General features: G+C 38.6%; 1 protein-coding gene across 1 annotated transcript in view; it reads left to right on the top strand.

The window, feature by feature from the left end:
* Positions 1–22,807, top strand: part of Cap2 (cyclase associated actin cytoskeleton regulatory protein 2) — a 121,118-nt gene that overhangs the window by 51,157 nt on the left and 47,154 nt on the right. The window contains exon 4 of the mRNA XM_090356345.1: positions 4,650–4,727. Coding sequence (XP_090212471.1) covers positions 4,650–4,727 — 78 coding nt within the window. The remainder of the gene's footprint in view (positions 1–4,649; positions 4,728–22,807) is intronic.

The following is a 22,807-nucleotide window of genomic DNA, read 5'->3' as shown; positions in this document are numbered from 1 at the left end:
ATGCTTGAGCACGGCTTTAAAGAATCTATCATGTTGGTGAGGATTGTGTTTGTGATTTTAAATGTAAATAGTTTCTACATTGCCGTTTGAATTCAAACATCTTAATTGGAAAAAATGTTTTTCTCAATGAGAATGAGGAAAGGTTGTAAAAGTTTAAGGTGTTCATTTTAGTAAATACTTTGGAAAAATTATAGATGCTAAAATGCTATTATGGATGGAGTGACAAAACCTAGTTATTTCCTGCTGAGTTAATATATTTATACTTGGGACCCAGAAAATTGACTGGTATTGAAACTAGGATGAAGTCAGCCTAATTCCTATGTAATCATAATAGGGCTCCCCTAAAGTGTATCAATTCACTTCTTACCTAAATATCATAGAAGTAAGTTATATCCAAGACAACAGAAATAGGTGCTGTCCCCTAACAGATATGCAGCTAATCAGAAGAGTAAAGATGAAATCAATAAGTGAAAAAGAATATAAATCTGTGACCAAATAATACTGAATCCTCCTTTGGGGGGGGATTTCTTTCTAGGAAAAAATCTTTCTGTTCCCACAAACAAAGGAGAATGAGGGAGATGCAGGAGTCAAAAAATAAAATAAAGCAGCTCCCTTGTAGAACCTAGAAAAGCCACAATCGAAGTGATACAGCCCAGTAACTGACAGCAGCTAAGCAATACTGGTTTCTATCTCATGGGAAGCTAGAGCAAAAGGATACAGGAGTTTGAGGGGGAATAATCCCAGTATAAACAGTACCCAAAGACTTAAAGTTGGACATCACCACTGTGGATCAATTCTCTTCCATGTACTCTGTTCCTATGGGCCACTAGAAGAGGAGACAGCACACACCAAGTTTATCTCACCCTCAAGCTGTTGTTGGAAAAGAAAATACACTGCTTTCCAATATGGATGCAAGAGACTCAAGGAACCACCCATGTTCTATCCAAAAACATTTAAGTTATCTGGACATAGTGAGTTAAGTATGGGGAAAGATGAAAAGGATCAGTGTAGTGGCTAAAAAATAATGTCAAGGCACAGCATAGCATGCAAAGTAGAAAAGCACCAGCTCTTTCTTCCTGTTTTCATTACTGAAACAAAATGCCTGAAAACATCAATCCATCAGTTCATGGATTTTGGTTCTGTGAGAAAACAGTGTATTCACAGCAGAAGAACTTGTTTAAATCATGATCTGAAACAAAAGAAATGATAGGCAAAAGAGAATAAGATGCCAGATCCCCTTCAAGGTCACGATTTCAAAGCCTTAGAGACCTTCCAGTCAGCCCCACCTCTCAAAGATTCTAGCTCCACCACATAGCGCTAAAGGCTACAGCCCAAGCCCTTCACTGATGGACTTTTGGTGGACACTCTGGATCCAAACTATAGCATCTTCAAAGAAAACTAACTTAAGCAGCAGAAACAGGTTCCTCATGATGGTTTAATAAGAGTGTAATTTATAATCTTGAGAATTCAACAGGAGTATAAAAGTAACTCTAAAATATAAAAAGACATGTGGAATAAATAAAAAAACAGAATAGATTCCCCTTCCCCACTTCAATCAGATAAACATACAAAACAAAGGGTACTGAAATCAAAAACAGTGACAATGGGATAAACCAAAGGAAAACAAGAAAGAAAGAAATAACTGCATATGATGAGACAAAGGACAAAAGGTCAATATGCAACAGTGATACTCACAAGACACTATGTTGGAAATGAACTTTACCACTTGTGGGGAGGGGAGCAGTCACCAGAGAGAAAGTGGGAGAAAATGAGGGAGGGGGTAATAATGTTCGACAAGAATTGAACTCATTGCCTTACTTATATAACTATATATACATCACCTTTACAATAAAAAAGAAAGAATAGAAAAATCTAACAAGTCAAAAACTAAAAATAGCATTAATACAGAAAAGTATATAAATATGTATGTCTGTATATATATACATACATGAATATTAACATAGGTGAGACCTGTTGAAACTTTGCTTAATAATAGAAAACAATATGTGATCACAGGTAACAATGAAATTATGTGGGGAATGAAATTAGAAACAGGAACTAAAAGTGGCAACATTGAAACATTATACAATATGAGGCAGTCATTAGAATCTCTCTTTTGTCTTTTTTTCGTTGAACAAAGGAGTTGCCATTTAATAAGGTAGTTCATGATATCTCGATCAACTTTACTCTTTTCAATAGTCTCGCCCATCTCTCCCCTACTCATCCCTTCCCTCACTCTTCTTCATTTTGTAGGATATACGTTAGATCCTTGACTGCATTCTTCCCCTCTCCTCTTCTTTTGTCCACTCCTTTCCCCTTGATTTCATACCTTTCAAGTACCCACTTCCTAATGTTTTATTTTGCATAACATTGACATTGCTTTTCTGAGGAATTACAGTATTCAAGTTCTCTCTTGAAGATATCATATTTCAGTTAATACATTTTTATATACTTGCATACTACCAAATATATTTACTTAAAAGTTCATAAGCTAATTTAGCATCCACATATAAGGGAAAAATATGCATCCTTTGTCTCTCTGTACTAGAATCACTTAACAAAGGCTCTCATAAATGGACCAGAAACTATGCAGTGAGAAAATTTTCCTGAAATTAAAAAAGGGCCAAATCTATTCCAAAAAAAAAAAGAAAAGTAATATAGAATGCTCAATGTCTAAATGTATCTTAAAAAGCTGGGAAACCTCAATGATAAAGAAGTAATTTTTGAAGAATCAAACCAGAGTAAGTCAGTCTCCTACTGAACAAAGACATGTTTATCATCTCTAGATCCGTGATTAAGGAAAAAGGCACCCAGGAATAACACAGGCAATGAGGACAGCAGGAAGACAGGCTTGAACTTTAAGGGAGTAGCTCTGAGATCTTGTTGAAAACACTCAATAACAAAGATCCAGCCAAGGACAAAACATTAAAATGACCCAGAAGTGGTAAAATGATGGTGACCACATTCCATTTGTTTAAACTATGGAAACTGGGGTTGTGGGTAGTCTATCAATAACCAAAACTGACCAGAATAAAAATAATAACTAGAAAATATGGAAACCAGGAAACCAGAAATGAGAGGAGGAGGGAAAAACGTAAGAAATTACTTTCTCATCTTTCTCAGCAAGCAGTCAACCAATACTGTAGAAATTGATAGCTTGTTATTTGAAATGCAAACACGTAATTATTTCAATCTCTACTTTATCACCTTTTTTTAACCTTAGGGTGATCACTTAGGGTGATTATATTGCAGAAATGTTTTCTTTGAAGTTTTACAGTCCTTTTACTTTCTCATCTGTAATATTATTCAATTGCAATTAAAATGTATGGCTTTATTTTTCAAAAAAGAAAACTAGGTATGACTCTTCCTTTATTAGATTCTACATACTGTTTTGTGGAATTGTGGATCAAGCCTAGAATCCTGCACATGCTATGCAAGGGCTCTATCCCAGCTATACAACCCACCCCACCCTTAATAGTTGATTACAATGATGTTCATCTTCTGTTAATAATGTTTATTTCTAAGTTGTCAGGCACAAAAAAAACCACTTTAATATCCAAAGCATCCTACCTATAACAAATAATTCCAAGTCAATATACATTATCTTTTAACTAGAGATAGGTCAAATACTCAAATTAATTCTGAGGGATAGGAGTATTTAAAATTACTTTTTGTGGTACACTTTTTAATTAAATGAGTGTGAGTAGGGAATGGAGAGAAGAGAATATGGATTTAAGGTCATTCCCAAGTGTATATCATTTTTTTTGTGGGAGGGAGGTGTTGAGTCTAAATGCCAGCCCCTCTACTAAATATATTAAAATATATTTATATATTAAAATATATTTTCTGGATTCATCTGGCACCCAGTGAATATATCCTCATGGAGATGTCTTAGGGACAATTCTCTTTCCAATAGAAAGTTTTTGGGTTTAGCTTTTTAAAATAATAATGCAAGGACCAAACTCAGCGCCTTCCACTTGCTAAGCAAGGGCTCTTTCTCTGAGCTAAAACCCCAATCCCCAATAGAAAGTGTGTAACAGATTTTGGGCCCCCACTTTGAAAACTGCTCAATTTTTGGAAACGGCTTAGGTGAGACACAATTCACATACCCTCACATTCACTCTTTTAATTTCATGTGTTCCAGTATACTGTATCACCAAGTTGTGATCACCACTGTCTAATTCCAGAGCATTCACGTCACCCCTCAAAAGAAACCCTGTACCCATCAGCAGTTCATGTCCCAGTCCTGGCAACCACTCATCTACTTTCTGTCTCTGTCAGATTTGCTGATTCCGGACATTTCCTGTGAATGGGATCATACAAATGTGCTCTTTTGTAACCGGCTTCGGTCACTCAGCATAATGTTTTCAAGACTGACCTAGGTTGGAGAATGTGACTGTACTGTATTTCTTTTGAAGGTTGAATATAATATGCTGTTTTACAACAACATTGTACTTCATTTATCCACTTGTGGGTTGGTGGACATGCATGCTGTTTTAACGTTTGGATTAGTGTGAATAATGCTGCCACAAGCAGGTTGTTGTGTGAACATCTGTTTCCATGTTTCCTTGGGCTGGTGTTGCTGGGTTATAGGGTAACTAGTTGTTTAGGGACTCCAACATTCAAACTGCCACTCTCTTTATTCCTAGGCAGAAATGGTGCACGGAGCTTTCCAGGCACAGCGGGCTTTCCTTCTGATGGCCTCTCAGTACCAACAACCCCACGAGGTAAGTGGATGTTGTGAGAAACAGTGCTGCTTAATGAATGGGCAGAGTAGGCCTAAACCAGGCTACCAGTAGAACTGTCCTGGGAGGTACAGCCAAAAATGAGATGCATAGCACACGGAGGTCTAACTCTAATCCAGATCATGCTATCAATAGTTCCTCTGTCTCCTTACTCTCAGTAGATCAGCATTAAAAACATACATTGTTGCAATAAAAAGGGCCCCTACTTTCAAATTACTAATGTGCCATATGACTATGACCAAGTTATATTAGGACAGTGGATATCATGAGTGTAAAAGGTCAATTTATTTAAAACATATAAAACTGATTCTTTGTACTAGTCTCACAGCTTTTTATGACCCAGAAAAGTGTTTACTGCTAATGTTTTTGTTCTGGTTTTTATATTGTTTTATTATAAAGAATGTTTGTATCTATGATCATCCATAACTTCTTCGTGTAGATTTATCATCTTCTGTATTTGAAGTAGCATAGACAGGTTGAGTTGTTTTTCTCAAATATCTGTGCTTATGGATCATCTAGAGGGTTTCTTTGTGCTTTCTGATTCATTAGGTCTGGAATATGGCCTAACACTATGTGTGTGCTGATCCTGGGACTTGAACTCAGAGCCTAGGTGCTGTCCTTGAGCTCTTTCATTCAAGGCTAGCACTCTAGCACTTGAACCACAGCTCCACTTCCAGCTTTATGCTGCTCATTTGGAGATAAGGGTCTCATGAACTTTCCTGCCTGGCTCCAAGACTGCTTTTCAGTAAGCTCCTCAGTGATTCCCCCAAGCCTTCCTGTCTGGTGAGAAGGAATCTTTAATGATAATTTGAACACAGGAAAGGAAAATAGTATAGAGTAGAAAGCATAAAGCCTTACATCTAACTTAACTTCAGTGGTCATTTGTAATCTCAGCCACGTGAGTCTAAAGAGAGAGCCTAGCTCCACCCGGCCCGAGATTCCTGCCCTTACAGAAATAACAGATGAGATAATAAATAAATAAATAAATAAATAAATAAATAAATAAATAAATAAATAAATAAATAGTGGCTGTTTTAAGCCACTAATTAGCTATGCAGCAATTAAAAAAAACTAATATGTTTTGCATCTGATTCCCTTCATGATGGATTCTAAAACAATTATTATAAGGCTCTGGGTTAATGTGCCCCTGAATTCCTCCATCCACACCTCTCCATCTATCTGAGGGAAGCAGGAAAGACGGTGTGGTATCTGCAGCCCTGACTCATAATGGTGACTCAAGTTAAATTTTCTTTCTCATGTTGTCTGTCACTACTCAACAGATCTGTCACAAATCTAATACAAATGTTTTCAAATGTTCAAACCCATAGAAAAAGAATATATTTGTGTATGTACATATATATGATATGTATATATATATGTATATATTTATATAAGTATAGATGTACATGTATGTATATGAATGTATATATGAGTATATATTTAACTTCACCATCCAGTTGGGCAAAACAACAATTTCTCTTTTCTTTTCTTTTTTTTGCCAGTCCTGGGGCTTGAACTCAGGGCTGAGCACTGTCCTTGGGCTTTCTCAAGGCTAGAGCTCTACCACTTAAGCCATAGCACCATTCCGGCTTTTTCTGTGTATGTGGTACCAAGGAATCAAACCCAGGGCTTCATGCACGTTACCACTACGCCACACTCCTGGCCCCAACAACAGTTACTCTTCTCTTGTATACCGCCTCTCTTATTTTTCTTGCAATTCATCCAATTGCTTTTTTTCCTTTTTATTTTGTTTTATAAGACTGGCCATGACCCACGGAATTGATTTCAAGAAGTACTGGTGGATCACCTCTTGTAATTTAAGAGCACCTGTCTTATTGCTATGATATCCTCAACACTAAACTCATCACAAAACTTTTGCAGAACATCTTATGCTTTTCTTGTCTTCCTTGTAATTTATAAAAATTAATCTGTGGGCAGAGGAACATATCAGTCCTTCCAGTGTTTGCATCTAGAATTTTTAGCAATGATTTGCAAAGCCAGCCTTTTTCCAGTTGATGGAAAGATTTTTGTCGAGAAAATTTCCAAGAAACTCCCACCCTAGAATGCTCAATTATTATTTACTTTTATAACAGCTAGGAACAGGGGCTATATATTAACTTGTAATTCACAAGCATGAAAAACATTATGCAAGGATACGTTCATGACCTCATTACAGAATCTAGTCCTGGATTCATTTACTTTTCTTTTCTACAAGAACTTTTTTATTTAATTAGTTTTTAAAATTATTATCTATACATAGTTGTACAAGGGAGTTGCCATTTAACAAAGCATTCAGTTACTTACCATCTGTTTTCTGTTACTCTAATAAAGTAAAAACAAATAAATGCAAGTGCTTAGAGTAAGTATCCTCTTGGAGAATTTTGGTGCTTTGTTATTTGAATTTGTTTTAACTGATAGACAAAATTGTACACATTTTATGAAGTATAACATACATATACATCATGTTTAACACACATTAAGCATATCCATTTTCTCAAAAATAGAATAAAATGCCTAAGTGTCCATACTTTCTACCAAAGAGATGTATTTAATCTGTAATCCAGATTGTTCGACACTGGTTCCAGGGAGAATCTCTCTAGTTACATCATGGCAGAGAGAGTCCAGGTAAGAATATATAGAGGAGTGGGGGGAAAGGAGTGAGGAAAAGAGGAGGGAAGGAGGAGGAAAGAGAGAGAGAGTGATGGGAAGGTGGGGAAAGAGAGAGAGGAAGAAGGGGAGGGATAGAGAGGGGGGGGAGATAATCAGGAAACCAAAAAGCAGAAAGGGACCAGGCTTTATAATTACCCTCTTGTCAGAGCAATGAGGATCCCATGGGTGCTGTCTTAATCCCATGGGAGGGCAGCTTCTCCAGGGACTTCACAGTTCCCACGAAGCCTCTCTTCTTGAAGGTCCTGCAACTTCTCCCATCACCATATTGAGAACTAAGTCTCCAACAATGGAGGCCTTGGGGAAGACACTCAAATCATATCCCGCCATCTTATGTAGAGACTACACTTACATGCCACACTATACAGTCATTTGTAGGAGTTTTTGTCAAAAAGAAAATAGTTGCATAAGGTGGGAGAAGTGAAATTATTTGGGGCCCTGAGACTCCTCGAAACATAATCTTGCCATGAAGAAACTCCTCACTTAGCTCTGTGCTCAAAAGGCAATCTCTAGGAACCAGTGTTTCTGATGACTGGAAGGACACTACCCCCAAGAAAGACTTTGACCAGGGAGGTCCCCAGACCCTACTAGTCAAGCTCTGATTCATAAACAGGAGCAGATGGGGAGCAGCTGGAAGGTGGAGCTTGCAGATGTTTTGCTATAAGTGCAGTGGGTTTCTTTGTTCCCTTTCATACAACTTGCCAAGTTTTCTTCAGCATTTCTTCTGCTGCTAAGGACTGTCAGAGAAAAATGAACTCTGAAGTTTCTAATTCCAGGGCAAATGATTTATAAGCAATGATGGTCTCTGCAAGCCATCTCTGTGTTACTATAGTGATTGATACACATGACTACTTGGAAAATGAGGACTTACTGGGATTCAAACCACTGGAGGTTCTAGTCCAAGGTGAGGTAGCCCCATTGTTTGGGCCTCTGCTCAGGACCTGTGGATGAGAATGGCAGCGACTGTGGTCAGATTGAACTACCTACCATATGAGCTGGGCAGGAGAGAGTAAGAGGACCCTGCTGGACCCCACAGGCTCCTCGAGGGCACACCTTGACTTAAAGACCTCCCATAAGGCCCACCTCTTCAAGGCACATAGTACCTACCAATAATGTAAACTTTACTTAGGGATCTTTGAGGGTTACCCCCTCCCAATTGAAACCATAGGAGGACTTGCGCTGCCCTGCCAATTATATGTTAGCCCAAAGGCTCCTATGTCTGAGCTTTGTGTTTCTCCACAAATAAAGAGACAGAAAGAAAGAGTGATATTCTACTCTCCCTCTCTCTGTCTCTATTTAGGGACTTGTACTCCTCCCCAGTGTTGAGGATAGAACCAGAGCCTCACACAGCCTCACACAGCCTAGGCAAATTGCTCCATCTCTCAGCTACGTCCTCAACTCCTGAACTTAGGCTTTAAAGGAGAATAAGGCCTTCCAGCACAGAGATCAGGGATATAAAGCTGATTCTTTCCTTCCATTGTAGATGCAGTCTAAAACTATAACTCCTGCTGGTCATTGCTCCATATCTCTATCTGCGCTCTGCATAGCCCTCTGCTTGACACTCACACAATACAGATTTTCTAATGCTTTGAACAGGACTCAAATCCAATATTTGAATGCTTTAATGAAATTATATATGACTAGAGAGATATAACTACATCTACAGAAGCAACTTAAAGTTTCTTCCCCTTAGAATGAGTTCATTCTTTTTGCACTGACCATAAGATGTTAAATAATTATCCAGTGTTTTATAAGGCTAAAGTATTTGTGTGACTTTGATCTCAGAGCATTACTCAGTGCTAGTGGCAGATCTGGAAAGTGTAAAAGGAAAGCAAATGAATAAACAAAGCCAACCTCCAAAGTATTTCTTAAGTCTATCCCAGAATATGTCTCAGCTTTTACTCAATCAAGATTGCTTGAGTCTTCTTGAAAGACTTCTTTGTGATTACTGCCTCTATTTTTTGTTGTTTAGATCCTGTGACAAAAGCAAAATACAATCAAGTAACATTTGGCTCCAGAGAGAAATGCCACTTTGAAATATCCCTACAAAGCTAGAATGTTGTCTTAATACCAAGGCATTGAGAAAATTATCTATTAAATAACTACAGTTAATTATATATGCATCAAGGTCCTAGAGGCTTGTCTATAATGGTAACTAAAAGGCTAACTAGAAGGCTAAAATCCAGAGGATCATAGTTCAAAGCCAGCTGAGGCAGAAAAGTTTTTGAGATATTTATCTCCAAAATAATCAGCATAAAGGCAAGACAGAAGCACAGACCAGGTGGTAGAGTAGCAGCTGAGTGAACAAGCAAGTATAGAGTCCTGAGTTCAAACTTGAGCACTAGAAAAAAAAATGGGTGTCTAGATAGATAGGTAGATAGATAGATGAAAAGCAAAATTTTAATAGATTCTTAAATCTAATTTTTCAATTCTCTTAATGAATTTAATGATTTTTTAAGATATAGAACCTCTATATTCATCTTGAAAACAGAGAGAACCATAAGAGAAAGAGTCATGCTGTTACATTTTCTTTTGATAGTGGTATTTCCCAAGAGTCAGTTGCACCATTTTGAGAAGCTTATCACCTTAGAGTTTAACCAGTGTCTCATTCTGTATTTTCCCAAATTAACATGATATTCTCCATAAATATGTAAAACTTTCTACTCTTCCTTACATAGCTCCCCAAAACACCCAAGGGCAATCTAGACATTTCATTTCTGGGCTTAAGCTCAATGAAGCAGCTGCCTACAAACCATCTAGATAAAGCAAATGAAATCTCTGGCTCACTTATACTTAAAGGATTACGTTCTGTCACCCCACAGCTTTCCAGATAGTATTTCATGTGGCAGATACAGAAGTAAAGCAGAGGGAAGCCTTTACTTTTCCGATGGGCTTTTCCACACATGGCAAGAAAATAACTTCGATCATTACAGCCTGGTTAGCACAAGAAGGCTGTTGCACAGGCAAGATAGCGATGTTCATAATGCAGAATAAAGCACCTAGAAAGGGAAGAGAGGTCTCCATGGGTGTGGTATTATCAAGATGTACTGGACTTGACAGCCTGAGGCTTCCCAGGCAATACTGAATCCCAACAGGAAAGCTAATCATTCATTTATCAGGATGCACTGAGGAGGGTCACTGGAAGAGAGTAAGTCTGTCAATCTTCTGCCTAGACTGTTGGCTTTAGTTTCCTAAATCTGTGAAGAGCCTGGGAGCTGTGGCTGTGGGTTGGTAGCTTTGGAGGTATTTCAGAATTCAGGACTGTGGAGGCAGAAAGAATTTGCTAAGATCCTGTCACACTGGACTGTCACTCGCTGTGACCTTTTCCTTTTTGTTTCTTTTTTTCTAATCTGATAAGGCACATTAGCTCATCCCCCTTTGTGTATGACATGAATTACATCATGACTGGCTGCTCAAAGGAAGTGAAGTAGTTATCACACACTAGGGAGTTAAGAAATTATCTCGGGGTTAAAGGTTAATAAAGATAATATCCTTTGTTTTACCAACAAATTCATACTCAGTTTCTACAATTCCAGACTGCCTTGAAGATAAATGCTATGTAATGGATTTATTTGACTTCAACATTTTTCATTCCCCATTTAGTTACATGGTGGGATCACTTTGTATTTTTAATAAAATAATTATCAAGTATTTATCATTCTCCATAGGGGAACTTAAGTAGCTGCTCACCAGGCCAGCAAAAATTGTGACATAAAAAAAATTGAAAGAGCTACACGATTTGGGGTTTTTTTTTCTTACCACACAAATGTTTTTTAAATTAGCAGTCACTGAGTCATTCAACAAATACCCTGAAATACAGTGGATGAACCTATTTTTGCCATTTTATTGGGACTGGCTACTTGCTCACCAGCCCTAAGTTAAGTCTGCTTTACCTACAGACAGCTTTGATCTTCTGTACAAAACTAGATATGTGAAGACTGCAGGCGAGGAGAAGGTAATTCCAGCTGGCATTCCAGACCAGATCTGCTGTCATAAATTAGTTCGCAGAGGGCATGGTCCGTTACTTTTTATGGTCATGTTCTATATTTGTATGTGCTGGGGGATGTATCACATGACAAAACCATCATTTGATATTAGTGTTTATGTGCACCAGCTAGGGAGGATTCCTTGCCTGTGTCCCTGTGCAGTTCTTTTTAATTTGTAGAGTTTCGCTCTTAATTGGAAGTGCAGACACTTCTCTGAGTTACTAAAATTACAAATAATCCAGAATAAATGTTATGTAATTGTCTTTCGAAGGAGACCAACTTCAGTACACCCAAGTAATTGAAATGCACAGTGCCTCTCAGAGATTTTAACACGTATGTCCTGAACATGAGCAAATCAACATGACCAGAATAATAGAGACCAAAATCCACTCACATTTTTAGCTTTTTTCTTGAAGTGGTTACAAAAGAAACTAGAAGTTCATTTACTTAAGAGACATTTGTTGCTCAAAGAGAAGAAAAGATTCCCCTAACTTCCCTTTTCTTTCCCCACATCCCTCTGCTGGTGCAGGTTAATATTTAATGTTCTAGTGGTAAACACCTAGAGAGTATAACTACATTGACATTTGTTCTTTCTCATAAACGGAACAGAAAAAAAAGTTCTTGTCAGGTTTGGTGGTTTAGGTGCTATGTGAACCACTGTTTCTGTATCTAGAATTGGTTATGAGATCAGTTTTGCTTATATGTAGTTGGTTTAGATCTCTGTAAAGTCCTGTTCATCTTACATAGTCTGGCCGTCTTGTAATTCCCTGATCTCCATTAATTTATTTCTCAAGGCTGTTTAGGTTTTTTTTTTTTTTTTTTTTGCCAGTCCTGGGCTTGAGCTCAGGGCCTGAGCACTGTCCTTGGACTTTCTCAAGGCTAGAGCTCTACCACTTGAGTCTCAGCACCACTTCCGGCTTTTTTCTATATGTGGTACCGAGGATTCGAACCCTGGTCTTCATGCATGCTAGGCAAGCACTTTAACCACTAGGCCAAACTCCCGGCCCTGTTTGTTTTTTTTTTTTAATCAAGAAGATTCTAGATGCCTACTCTATAGAGGTACACTGAACATTTCTGCATCTATTATTATTTCATTTGTATGTCCTCGTGTTTTGGAACAAAGGAGGCTAGAGAATGCTATTTGTCATGATGTGTTTTATGCATATTGGTCATGAGTTAATGTATATCTTAGATTAGCATCTCCATCCTTAAATCCCACTGCCTTCCCCCACCATCGTTCTCTGATAAGAAACATATTCATCACCTTTTGATGACCCTAGAAGGCCCTGAACTTAGCCTCTGTGAAACCATAAGCACCTTGTTCGTGTGTCATTTGTGAAACCTCCCATTATTATTTGGGGCCTATTTTTTTTATCATGTCAAGAGATTCTAAGAACTTCAAGAACCATTTTTGACTTGATGGGTCTTTTTTTTATTTTTGACATACAATCAGTCATTTTTACAGTATTTTGTTTGATGTCAAATTTGAACAGAAGACGGACTAAGGTTCCTGATCACCTTTGATCAGTTTGAGGGATAAAAGCTAAGTTAATACCAGTGGCTCTTGGAGGGGAATGGGGGAAAGTGACATTTTTCTTTAGCAGCATTTTGATATCTTTTACCTAGAAACAATTCTTGCTGTTTAGAAATATAATTGGTAAGGGCAAAGATATCAATTGCAATTACAACTGGTAAAATGGAAATCATGGATTGACCGCATTGTTTTAGTCTTGAATTCCTTACAGGAATTTGGAAAAGAGGAAGTCAAAGAAAGCTAGGGCATGTGGCTTATGTGGTCGGATGCCTGCTTAGCAAGCACTAAGGCCCTGAGTTCAAACCCCAATGAGAGAGTTTTTAGTAGGGCATTTCTCTTATGTCCTGTTTTACAGAATGAGTGCTTTTGAGGGTCCCCTGGAATGGTTCATTTCTCGATGTGTAGAGGTAACGATGACAAATGATCATGACCAGATTTGGATGACAGATGTAGCTCAAGCACTCAGTGATTATAGAATATAGGTTCTGGGAAGAGTGTGCTGATTAAATTCACATGGGCTGTGGAGATCCAGCTGGCCTGATATTTAAATGCTGTTGGGGAAAAAAATGATGGCAATTAGAGGAATTCTTGCCTATGAAGGATTTTCATGTAAATGGTGAAGAACAGTGCTTCCTGGAGGCAGTGAGGTTGCTGTGAATATTCAGTATCCACCCTCTGGAGCTGATAGTTTTTGTTTGAGCTACAGAAACCATAAAGCAGAACTTCAGGTTTTCTCCCGTCTCTAGGCAGATGTATTATCTGAATGGAATGATGGCAGCTCATCATATAAACTGGATTTCAGAAACTCTAACACAAGAGTCTCATGATTTTCTCTAACTTAATGTTCAATAGTTGCACATTTATGAGATTCTTCCTGGAGAATCATAAATTGGATTATCTTTTCCCACAGGGACAGATCTCTGATTTGAAACTTTCTCTTGTACCATCTTGACAGCAAAGAAAGCACAGAACAGGGAAACTATATGTAATAATAGATTCGGAGATACAATTTAAGATTAGTAAAAATCATTTAAAATAGGAAAACATAGTTCCAAGTATTTAGACAGTGGTTCTAAATACACCTTCCACCCTGATAATGACTCCTTAAGGAATTCTAACCAGAATGGCTCATTAGAAGTCTACCATTAACTTATCAACTTATATATTTGAAACCAATGGCTGCCTGTAAATATTTATCAGTAACAATTTTATATGACTTTTAAAGTCCAAAGTTTCTTCGGTAACAATGTTGTAGATTCTTCCCATCCATTAAATTGTTGGTTTGAGATTTTTTCCAATTGGTGATTCAACAATGTGTTGTTCAATCTCCTTTGCGATTCTACCTCACTCCAGTTAGATTGGCCATTATCAAGAAATCTAATAACAACAGATGCTGGAGGGGATGGGCCAGGAGGGATCAATATTACACTGTTGGTGGGAGTGTAAACTTGTTCAACCACTATAGAAAACAATATGGAGATTCCTCAAAAGACTAAACATAGAGCTCTCCCTTGACCCAGCATTTTGCATTTACCCAAATATCCAGAAACAAGGACATACTAAAGCCACTAGCACAAAACGATGTTCACTGCAAGATCATTTCCCATAGCTAAGATATGGAACCAACCCAGGTGGCCCTCAGGAGATGAATGGATCACAAAGATACGGTATTTATACATAATGGAATTCTATGCTGCCATCAGAAAGAATGACATTGCCCCATTTGTAAGGAAATGGAAAGACTTGGAAAAAAATCATATTAAGTGAAGTAAGGCAGACCCAAAGGAGCATAGGCTCAATGGTTTCCCTCATTTGTAATAATTATTACATATCTAGGACTCTCCTAGCAGAGGATTACAATAGCTCAAAACCTATGTACATAAGGTCATATAGGATGAGACTAAATGAAATGAACTCTAGGATATGGAAACAAGATAAAACAAGAGTTTTAACTTGTGTGTTTGATGTTCTTAATGTACTATGTTATTTCTCTTCTATTTTTTTTGCCCTTTGGTTAATCTCTTGTTGTTAGTATATCTGGCTTTGTTACTTGGTATATTGTTTTTTTTTAATTTTTTATTGTAATTAGTAAAAGGGTTACATGATATTTGCCAGATAGAAGGTGTATTAATTCACATACATTGATACCCTTTCACATGTCTTGGTACCCACTACCCTACCCCCCCACCCCCCTACCCATCTTGGTTTTCCCCCCTTCCCTATCAAATTTCAAATAACAAAGTACAACTAAATTCAATATATCAGATAACAAAGTGAGATACTGTAACAATATGAGATGACCAAGTGACAGCAAAGGAGATGAGAGACAACATAGTACATTAAGGACAACAATCGTTCGTTATATGGCTTTTGTTTCAATATCCTGGAGGTCCTTTCAATTAGCTTCATACTATATGGCCTTATGTATCAAGATTTTGCTCTATTGCAGATCTCTGCTAGTAGAGCCCAAGGTTTCTACTGATTATGACAAATGAGGGAAACCATTAAGCCTAAGTTTCTTTGAGTCTGGCTTACTTCACTAAATATGATTTTTTCTAAGTCTTTCCATTTCCTAACAAATGGGACAATGTCATTCTTTCTGACAGCAGCATAGAATTCCATTGTGTACAAATACCACAACTTGTTGATCCACTCTTCAATTGAGGGACATCTAGGTTGGTTCCATATCTTTGCTATGGTGAATAGTGCTGCAATGAACATTGTTGTGCTAGTGGATTTAGTATGCCCTTGTTTCTGGATGATTGGGTAAATGCCAAGTAGTGGAATTGCTGGGTCATAGGGGAGTTCTATGTTTAGCCTTTTAAGGCACTGCCACACTGCTTTCCATAGTGGTTGAACGAGTTTGCACTCCCACCAACAGTTACTTGGTATATTGTATATACATTTATTTGTTTATTTGAAATAGGAAAGGGAAGGGGAAAAACAAGATGATTGGGATGTGGTAAAGGGGAGGGAAACTGGGACAAAAACATGTGAAGGGGTATCAATGTGGAAGAAGTAATGCATCCACTACCTGACGATTGTAACTGTAACATTACCATGACAATTAAAAAAAAAGGTTGTGTAGGTAACCTATATGTTAAATTCTTTGGGGGGAAAGAAAGTTTGAAGACTTGATTGTTTTGGTGGTTTATCTTGGTTTGGTTGTCCTTGGACTTTCTAAGGCTAGAGCTCTACCACTTGAGCCTCAGCATCACTTCCAGCTTTTTTCTATGTATGTGGTACCGAGCAACCTTTGTGCATGCAAGGCAAGCACTGTACCACTAGGCCAAACTCCAGGCCCCTGATAATATTTTAATACCTAATGAATCCATTAAAATGTGTTATTTGTGTTTGATGACATCAATTAGTTGTACAAAGGGATCTCATTTCAACTAGTACATTTATGCTTCTTGGTTATCCCTCCACACACCCTGCCATTATCCCTCCTCCATCCTCCCCTTTCCCAAACCAGATCCATCAAATTGCCTTGTCTCATTTTCACCCACGGATATGAAATATTTTGCCTATATTAGCCTTCCTTCCCCATTGTCATTTGTCTTACCTTCCCACTAATGACTATATCATATCCCAGACAATGCTTCAACTTCCTATTTGTTCTTGTTAAAGTGTGTGTTAATTGTTCAAAGGGTATCTCTCACGTGCCTATGACATACTTTAGTCAGATGGACTGCACATATCTAGCTATATCTAAAGATAGATCTGCTATGTCTGTAGATACACATGCATTCATACATATGATCCTGTATGTGTGTATGTGTGTGTATGTGTGTGCGTGTGTATTATGTATTTTAGGTCTGTCATCCACTTATGAGAGAAAGTAAACATGTGTCCTTTTTCTTTCTGAACTTGGCCCACTTCATTTGATATAATGATTTTTTCAGATCTATCCTTTTTCTTGCAAATGACATAACTTCATTATTCTTATAGCTTAATACTATTCCATTATGTATACCATATTTTCTTGATCCATTTATTACCAATAGGATATCAGGACTTTTTCTATAACTTGGCTGTTGTGAATAGTCTATGCCCAGCTTATTGTACTTTCTTTGTCCTTTTTGAAAGGACAAAGCACATTTAAAAATCTCTTCTGGTGGAATCATTTGTTTCAAAAGGCACAATCACAGAATCTCACCATTCAGAAGCCTGAAATGAGACTTTCCTTAGGGAGTGTTCTCTGGACTCTTCTTGGTTTCCTTGGTGCTTCCAACTACCTGGGGCTGCATAGGAAACGGAATCTGCCTGAAGCAACAGGTGGCTTGTGAGGAAAGAGGGCTGATCTAACACTGTGGTGTGTCAGGAAGAAGTGGGGCAGTTGAGAGTCCATCGTGATGCTGTGCACCCCAGAACCACACTGCACTTACTCCCTGCAGCACTCGCAGCCCCCCAGGTAGGCCAAGCGCAGTACAGGTGGAGTGTGAAATACATGCTTGACCACATGTCATCCGGCCACTTTGTTTCCTTGACTTTACTTTTGGAACTTCATTTTGAGTCACATCACTAAACTTCATTGTTTCCTCTACATTGACCCTGCTTTACACATTGTGGGCACTAAAGCAATATTAACTGTTGTTGATTTAAGAGATGAGTACCCACTTACATGACTCCCAGAAGTACAGAAGTACAGAGAGAGGGGCTAAGAGAACAGAATATGATTATTCAGAATATGATTGTTCACTCCCGGGCAGTGAATGGCCTAGCCCAGTGCTGGTGACAGGTGCTCAGAAACAGACAGAATTACACAGATCACCAAGGCCAACAAGACTCACCAGATATCTAGGATAAGACCTACTTTTAAAACGTGATCTAACCCCTCCCCTGAGGTCACCTACTAAATGAGATTTGAAATCAACACTCCTGTCCATTTATAGAAACAAATACAAACTGAACACCAATATCTTCCTCTCTGCCTCTCTCTGTGTATTTGTCTGCCCCATTCCCTCTCCTTCTCTCCCTCTCCCTCCCCCACCCTCCTCTCCCTCTCTCTCCCCCTCTCCCCATCTACCTTCTGTTCCCTCTCCCCCCCCTCCTGCTCTCTCTCCCTCTCTCTCCCACTCCCCCCTCTCTCTCTGCTGGTGATAAGGGAGTTTGAACTCAGGGCCTCCCATTTGCTAGTCTGGTGTTATACTACTCAAGCCATCACCTTAGCAAGTAAGAAATCCTACTGGCAAATAGGAGATACAGATGGAGCAAGCCCAAGATTAAAGACCCCACATACAGATCTCCTGGTCAGTGTTTTGGTTTTGAACAGGATCTTATTCCCATGTAGCTAAGGAATAAAGCAGGGTGGTTTATTTAAAACCCTTCCTAACTGTCCTCATCCTGCTCAGCCTTCTGGGAAGACTCATGGACTGTCAACTTCCTCAGTGTTGTCTTCCTTTTAGAAGAAAGCTTTGGAAGCTTTTAAAGTTTATTTCATTTTATTCCTTTTTCAGCTCCTTCTTCCTCTACCCATTACCAGTACATATTCCTTATAAGAGTTTATTTTTTACAATTAAAAGAAAACTTTATCAAGCCTGGTGTTTCCATGGCCTATTTTCTCCTAATAGATGCTTCTGGATTCTAGACTGGTAGGGGGAAAGGAGAGGGAACCCCACATGCACCTCAGATGCTGTGGTCTAGAACCATGCACTTACCCAAACTAAGTAGTCCCATGATCCTGTTCAAATGATAGAACCCTAGGCCACCCTATCACTTGAACTCATGGCCTCTTATAACTGGTCTGCCTCAGAGTTCCCAATCTCTAGCCTGTTTCTTCTATTAGTTTACCGATTGCTAAGAGAACAAGCAAAAAATAAAACCATTTGGGGATCCTACCATATTTCTTTTTATCGTATTTGTTTTATTGCGTTGTATTTCTATTTTTTACTGTACTTATTGTTGGAGGGATGTATAGAAGGGTTACAGTTACATTCCTCAGGTAGTGAGTACTTTACTTCTTGAACATTGATACCCTTTCCTGTTTTTTTCTCCCACTTTCCCTCTCCCCACCCATTCCCAATTATCTTGTTTTTCTCCTTCCCTTCCTTATTTCCGATAAACAAAGAAATGTATATACAATGTACCAGGTACCAAAGTCATATACAGTAACAACATGAGATAAGCCACAAGGGGGAAAAAAAAGAGAAAAGGAATAATTTCACATAGTACATTAAGAACAACAATCACAAAGATAAACCTCTTATTTCCATATCCCAGACCTACCATATTTCCTTTTGCCTGTTTGGTCATTTTACAAAGTGCAGAGGATCACACTCAAGGCTTTTGCAATTTATGGTGTCAGCCCTCAAGTCCTTTTCCCCCCGAGCCCCTCCTTACAACAAATCTAATACCACGTGACAGTCAGTGTTTCTGCTCATGCACCTGAGTGATGTGGTGAAACCCATTTTTCTCTTCCCGACCATAACATCTCCAATTTAATAGACAAAGTTTGGATAGCTGTGACTGGAGACATTAAAAACTCCTGTTTTCTCCAGTTTCTCAAGGAAAAGAAGACCTATAAAAGCATAAAACAAATCTCATTGGTGTAGTACCTTGTCATAGATGCTTTGTAGTGAATGCTGAGCTGGTTGGAGTCACAGCAAAGTGAGGGGGGGGGGGAGTCCCTTAAGCCTGGTCTTGCAAGATGAGCAAGATTTACGCATAAGAAATTGCATCAAACATACAGAAGAACCTAAAATATTTTTGCTTTGGCAGTCACACAAGTGGGTTAAATCTCAGATTTTCCTCTCCCACCTTATCTGCCAAAATGGCTTGATGCTAAGAATATTTCTTTTACATGACAGATCGTTGAATTTTATTTTGTTCAGCTAAGCAATGCTTTTCTTTTTAGGAGAGACAATATTAAGGTTTGAACTGAGGGCCCTGTGTTTGTCAGGAAGATGCCCTGCCACTTGAGCCATACCCTCCCTCAATCATCTTCTTTTTAATAAGCAAGTTTATATTGTTCACATAAACTCTGGGCCTGGGTGCTGTCCCTGAGCTCTTCAGTTCAAGGCAGCCGCTCTACCACTTGAGCCACGGCACCACTTCGGGTTCTCTGGTAGTTATTTGGAGATAAGAATCTCACAGACTTTCATGTCCAGGCTGGCTTTGAAATGAGATCCTCAGAGCTCAGCCTCCTGAGTAGTTAAGATTACAGGCATGAGCCACCTACACCTGGCTTCAGATTAACTTTTTAATTCTATTTTTATTCTCTTAAGTTGTACAGGTTACTAGTCAACAAATCAGTGTATGAGTACAATGCATGCTGACTGATGTAATACCTTTTATCCCATTGACTTTTTGATATTTTTAAAAAAGTGTTATTGTAAAGCTAATGTATAGAGGGGTTACAGTTACGTGAGTTAGGTAATGATATATTTCTTTTTAAAAAGTGTTACCCCTCCCTCATTTTCTCTCATTTCTGATATCTTATTTGTCCATAAGCTCAAACAAATCTATTTTTATTGTAATCATTTCTTGCTTTCCCTTTTTATTTCTGTGGTGGGTGTTAAATTCTTTTTTTCTTTGTGAGTTAGGCCATAAAATTATCGTAAGTGGTCTCCTGTTAATATTTTCACATTAATGCACTTCAGAAGAACCATTTTAATTGCTTCTATTTATTTTTGTTAATTAAATGAACTTGTTCAACTTCTGCTAATACTTGAGAGTTCCAAGAATTTATTTATTTGCTAATTTCCCACGTTCATTATGTTCTATTAATCCTTGCTTAAGACGCTTATTTGCTTCTCAAAAATCTTCAATCTCTCTATAGGTAATAATTGTCTCCTACAATGGCAAAATTAGCATGAGTTTTTGTGATCATTGTTTGCGTCTGCCTGTGTGTGTGTGTGTGTGTGTGTGTGTGTGTGTGTGTGTGTGTGTGTGTAATGGGGCTTGAACACAACATCTCCTGCTCTTGTTTGGCTTTTTCACTCAAGGCTGGCACTCTACTACCTGAGCCAAGCCTCAACTTCTGGCTTTTGGCTTGTTAATTGGAGATCAGAGTCTGGATAATTTGCCTGCCGGAGCTGGCTTCAATCTTCTGTCAGATCTCAGCCTGCTGAGAAGCTAGAATTACACTTATGAACTACTGGTGCTAGGCCATTTGTATTTTTTCTTAATTTTTCTTTTTTTTTTTTTTTGCCTGTCCTGGGGTTTGAACTCAGGGCCTGAGCACTGTCATAGAGCTTTTGCAAGGCTAGCACTCTACCACTTGGGCCACAGTACCACTTCTGGCTTCTTTTGTGTATGTAGTACCAAGAAATTGAACCCAGGCTTTGTGCATGCTCAGCAAGCACTCTACCACTACGCTACACTATTTGTATTTTTTTTTTGCCAGTTGTAGAGCTTGAACTCATGACCTAACCACTGTCCTTGGGAGTTTTCTCAAGGCTAGAGCTCTACCACTTGAGCCACAATACCACTTCCAGCTTTTTGTTATGTATGTGGTACCGAGGAATTGAACCCAGGTCTTCGTGCATGCTAGGCAAGCACTCTACCACTAGGCCAAACTCCCTGCCCACTATTTGTATTTTTAATTGGCCATTTGTTTTAAGTCTTAAAACAGTTTCCTGTGCCTTCAGAGCAAAATGACCATGACCAAGGGCGGTCTCTTGGCCTTATCAGTGTTTCTTCTCAATCATTGTCTCCAAAGAGGAAATCTAGTTCAATTATTATATTCACTTCCCTAGGTACAAACTTTCTCCTTTGATAACCCTAACTATTCCTTTTCATTATATACTTTTAAATGACAGAGAACATTTAGAAAGAAATTTGCTCATGGAAAAATTGCTTGCCCTTGAGTGAGTTTTTGTGAGTCTCAGGATGACCAAACTAAATTTGAACTTTCTATTCAGCAAGTTGCCTGCTCTTCAAAACTTGGGATTCCTAACTTCATTTTTTTAGGTGCACTTAGGCAACTAATACAAAATACCAATAAACAAAAATTTATTCTCTCACAGTCCTGGAGTTGGATATTTGAGTTGGAGGTGTGGAAAAGCCCTTGAAAGATGTCTAAAGCTGTCCTAACTTCTAGTGCTTTGCCTGGTCTGAGGTTCTTTGGCTTATCAACCAGTCACCCTACACCCTGACCTCTGACCTTTGACCTCCTGCTACACAGTGATGTGGTGAAGGCATTACTACATCTTAATGTGGCTGAGGGAATCACACGGATAAGAAAAGAGGCCAAGAAAGGATAGAGAAGGGTAGAAAGGACAAATATCCGTAATAATGGCCTAATCCATTCCTAAGGAAATCTCTTGGCTTAACCACCTTTTAAAGATCCTATTTCTGAATACTGTCCTGATACTATGGCAGTCAAAATTCAACATGCATGGGGGGCAGGCAGGGGAGGGAAAACATACAAACTCCATCCTGCTCCAGCAAGACCAAAAAGGGTCCTATCCCAAGGGATTTGAGGCTGGGACTTCAGTGTCTGAATTAGGGGTGACAGCATAACAAACCCCGACAAGCACAAGGCTTGTCAGGTCATGTCCTAACACTATCATCTTCGTCACGCAGCTGGAATGTGGACCAGTTGCTCTAACATGTCACGGCTCATGTCATTACATATTCCTCTGCAGCTTCAAAAAGAGAACTATTCCTTCTCTCTTTGGAAGCTTTTGGCATTAGCTCAATCAAATTGAAAAGTGTAGATAGCCCCAGGCCCATCTGATCATCCTCTTTGAAAGTCCCACATTGTCAAGTCATAGACTGTTTATGAAACTTGCCATATTGTATGTGTTGGGTCTAGCCGTTTGTTTGTTTGTTTTTTAATTTCAGGTCATTTTATAGATGATAATATGGCAGGTATGACCACGATGAAAATTCCCTCTTATGAATCTAGGACTCACTGCGTTCTCTGTTTC

This window comes from Megascapheus bottae, chromosome 22 (assembly GCF_031878675.1).
Source record: "Megascapheus bottae isolate mThoBot1 chromosome 22, mThoBot2.hap1, whole genome shotgun sequence".
In the NCBI taxonomy this organism is placed as follows: domain Eukaryota; kingdom Metazoa; phylum Chordata; class Mammalia; order Rodentia; family Geomyidae; genus Megascapheus; species Megascapheus bottae.
This window is presented reverse-complemented; position numbering and strand designations above follow the sequence as displayed.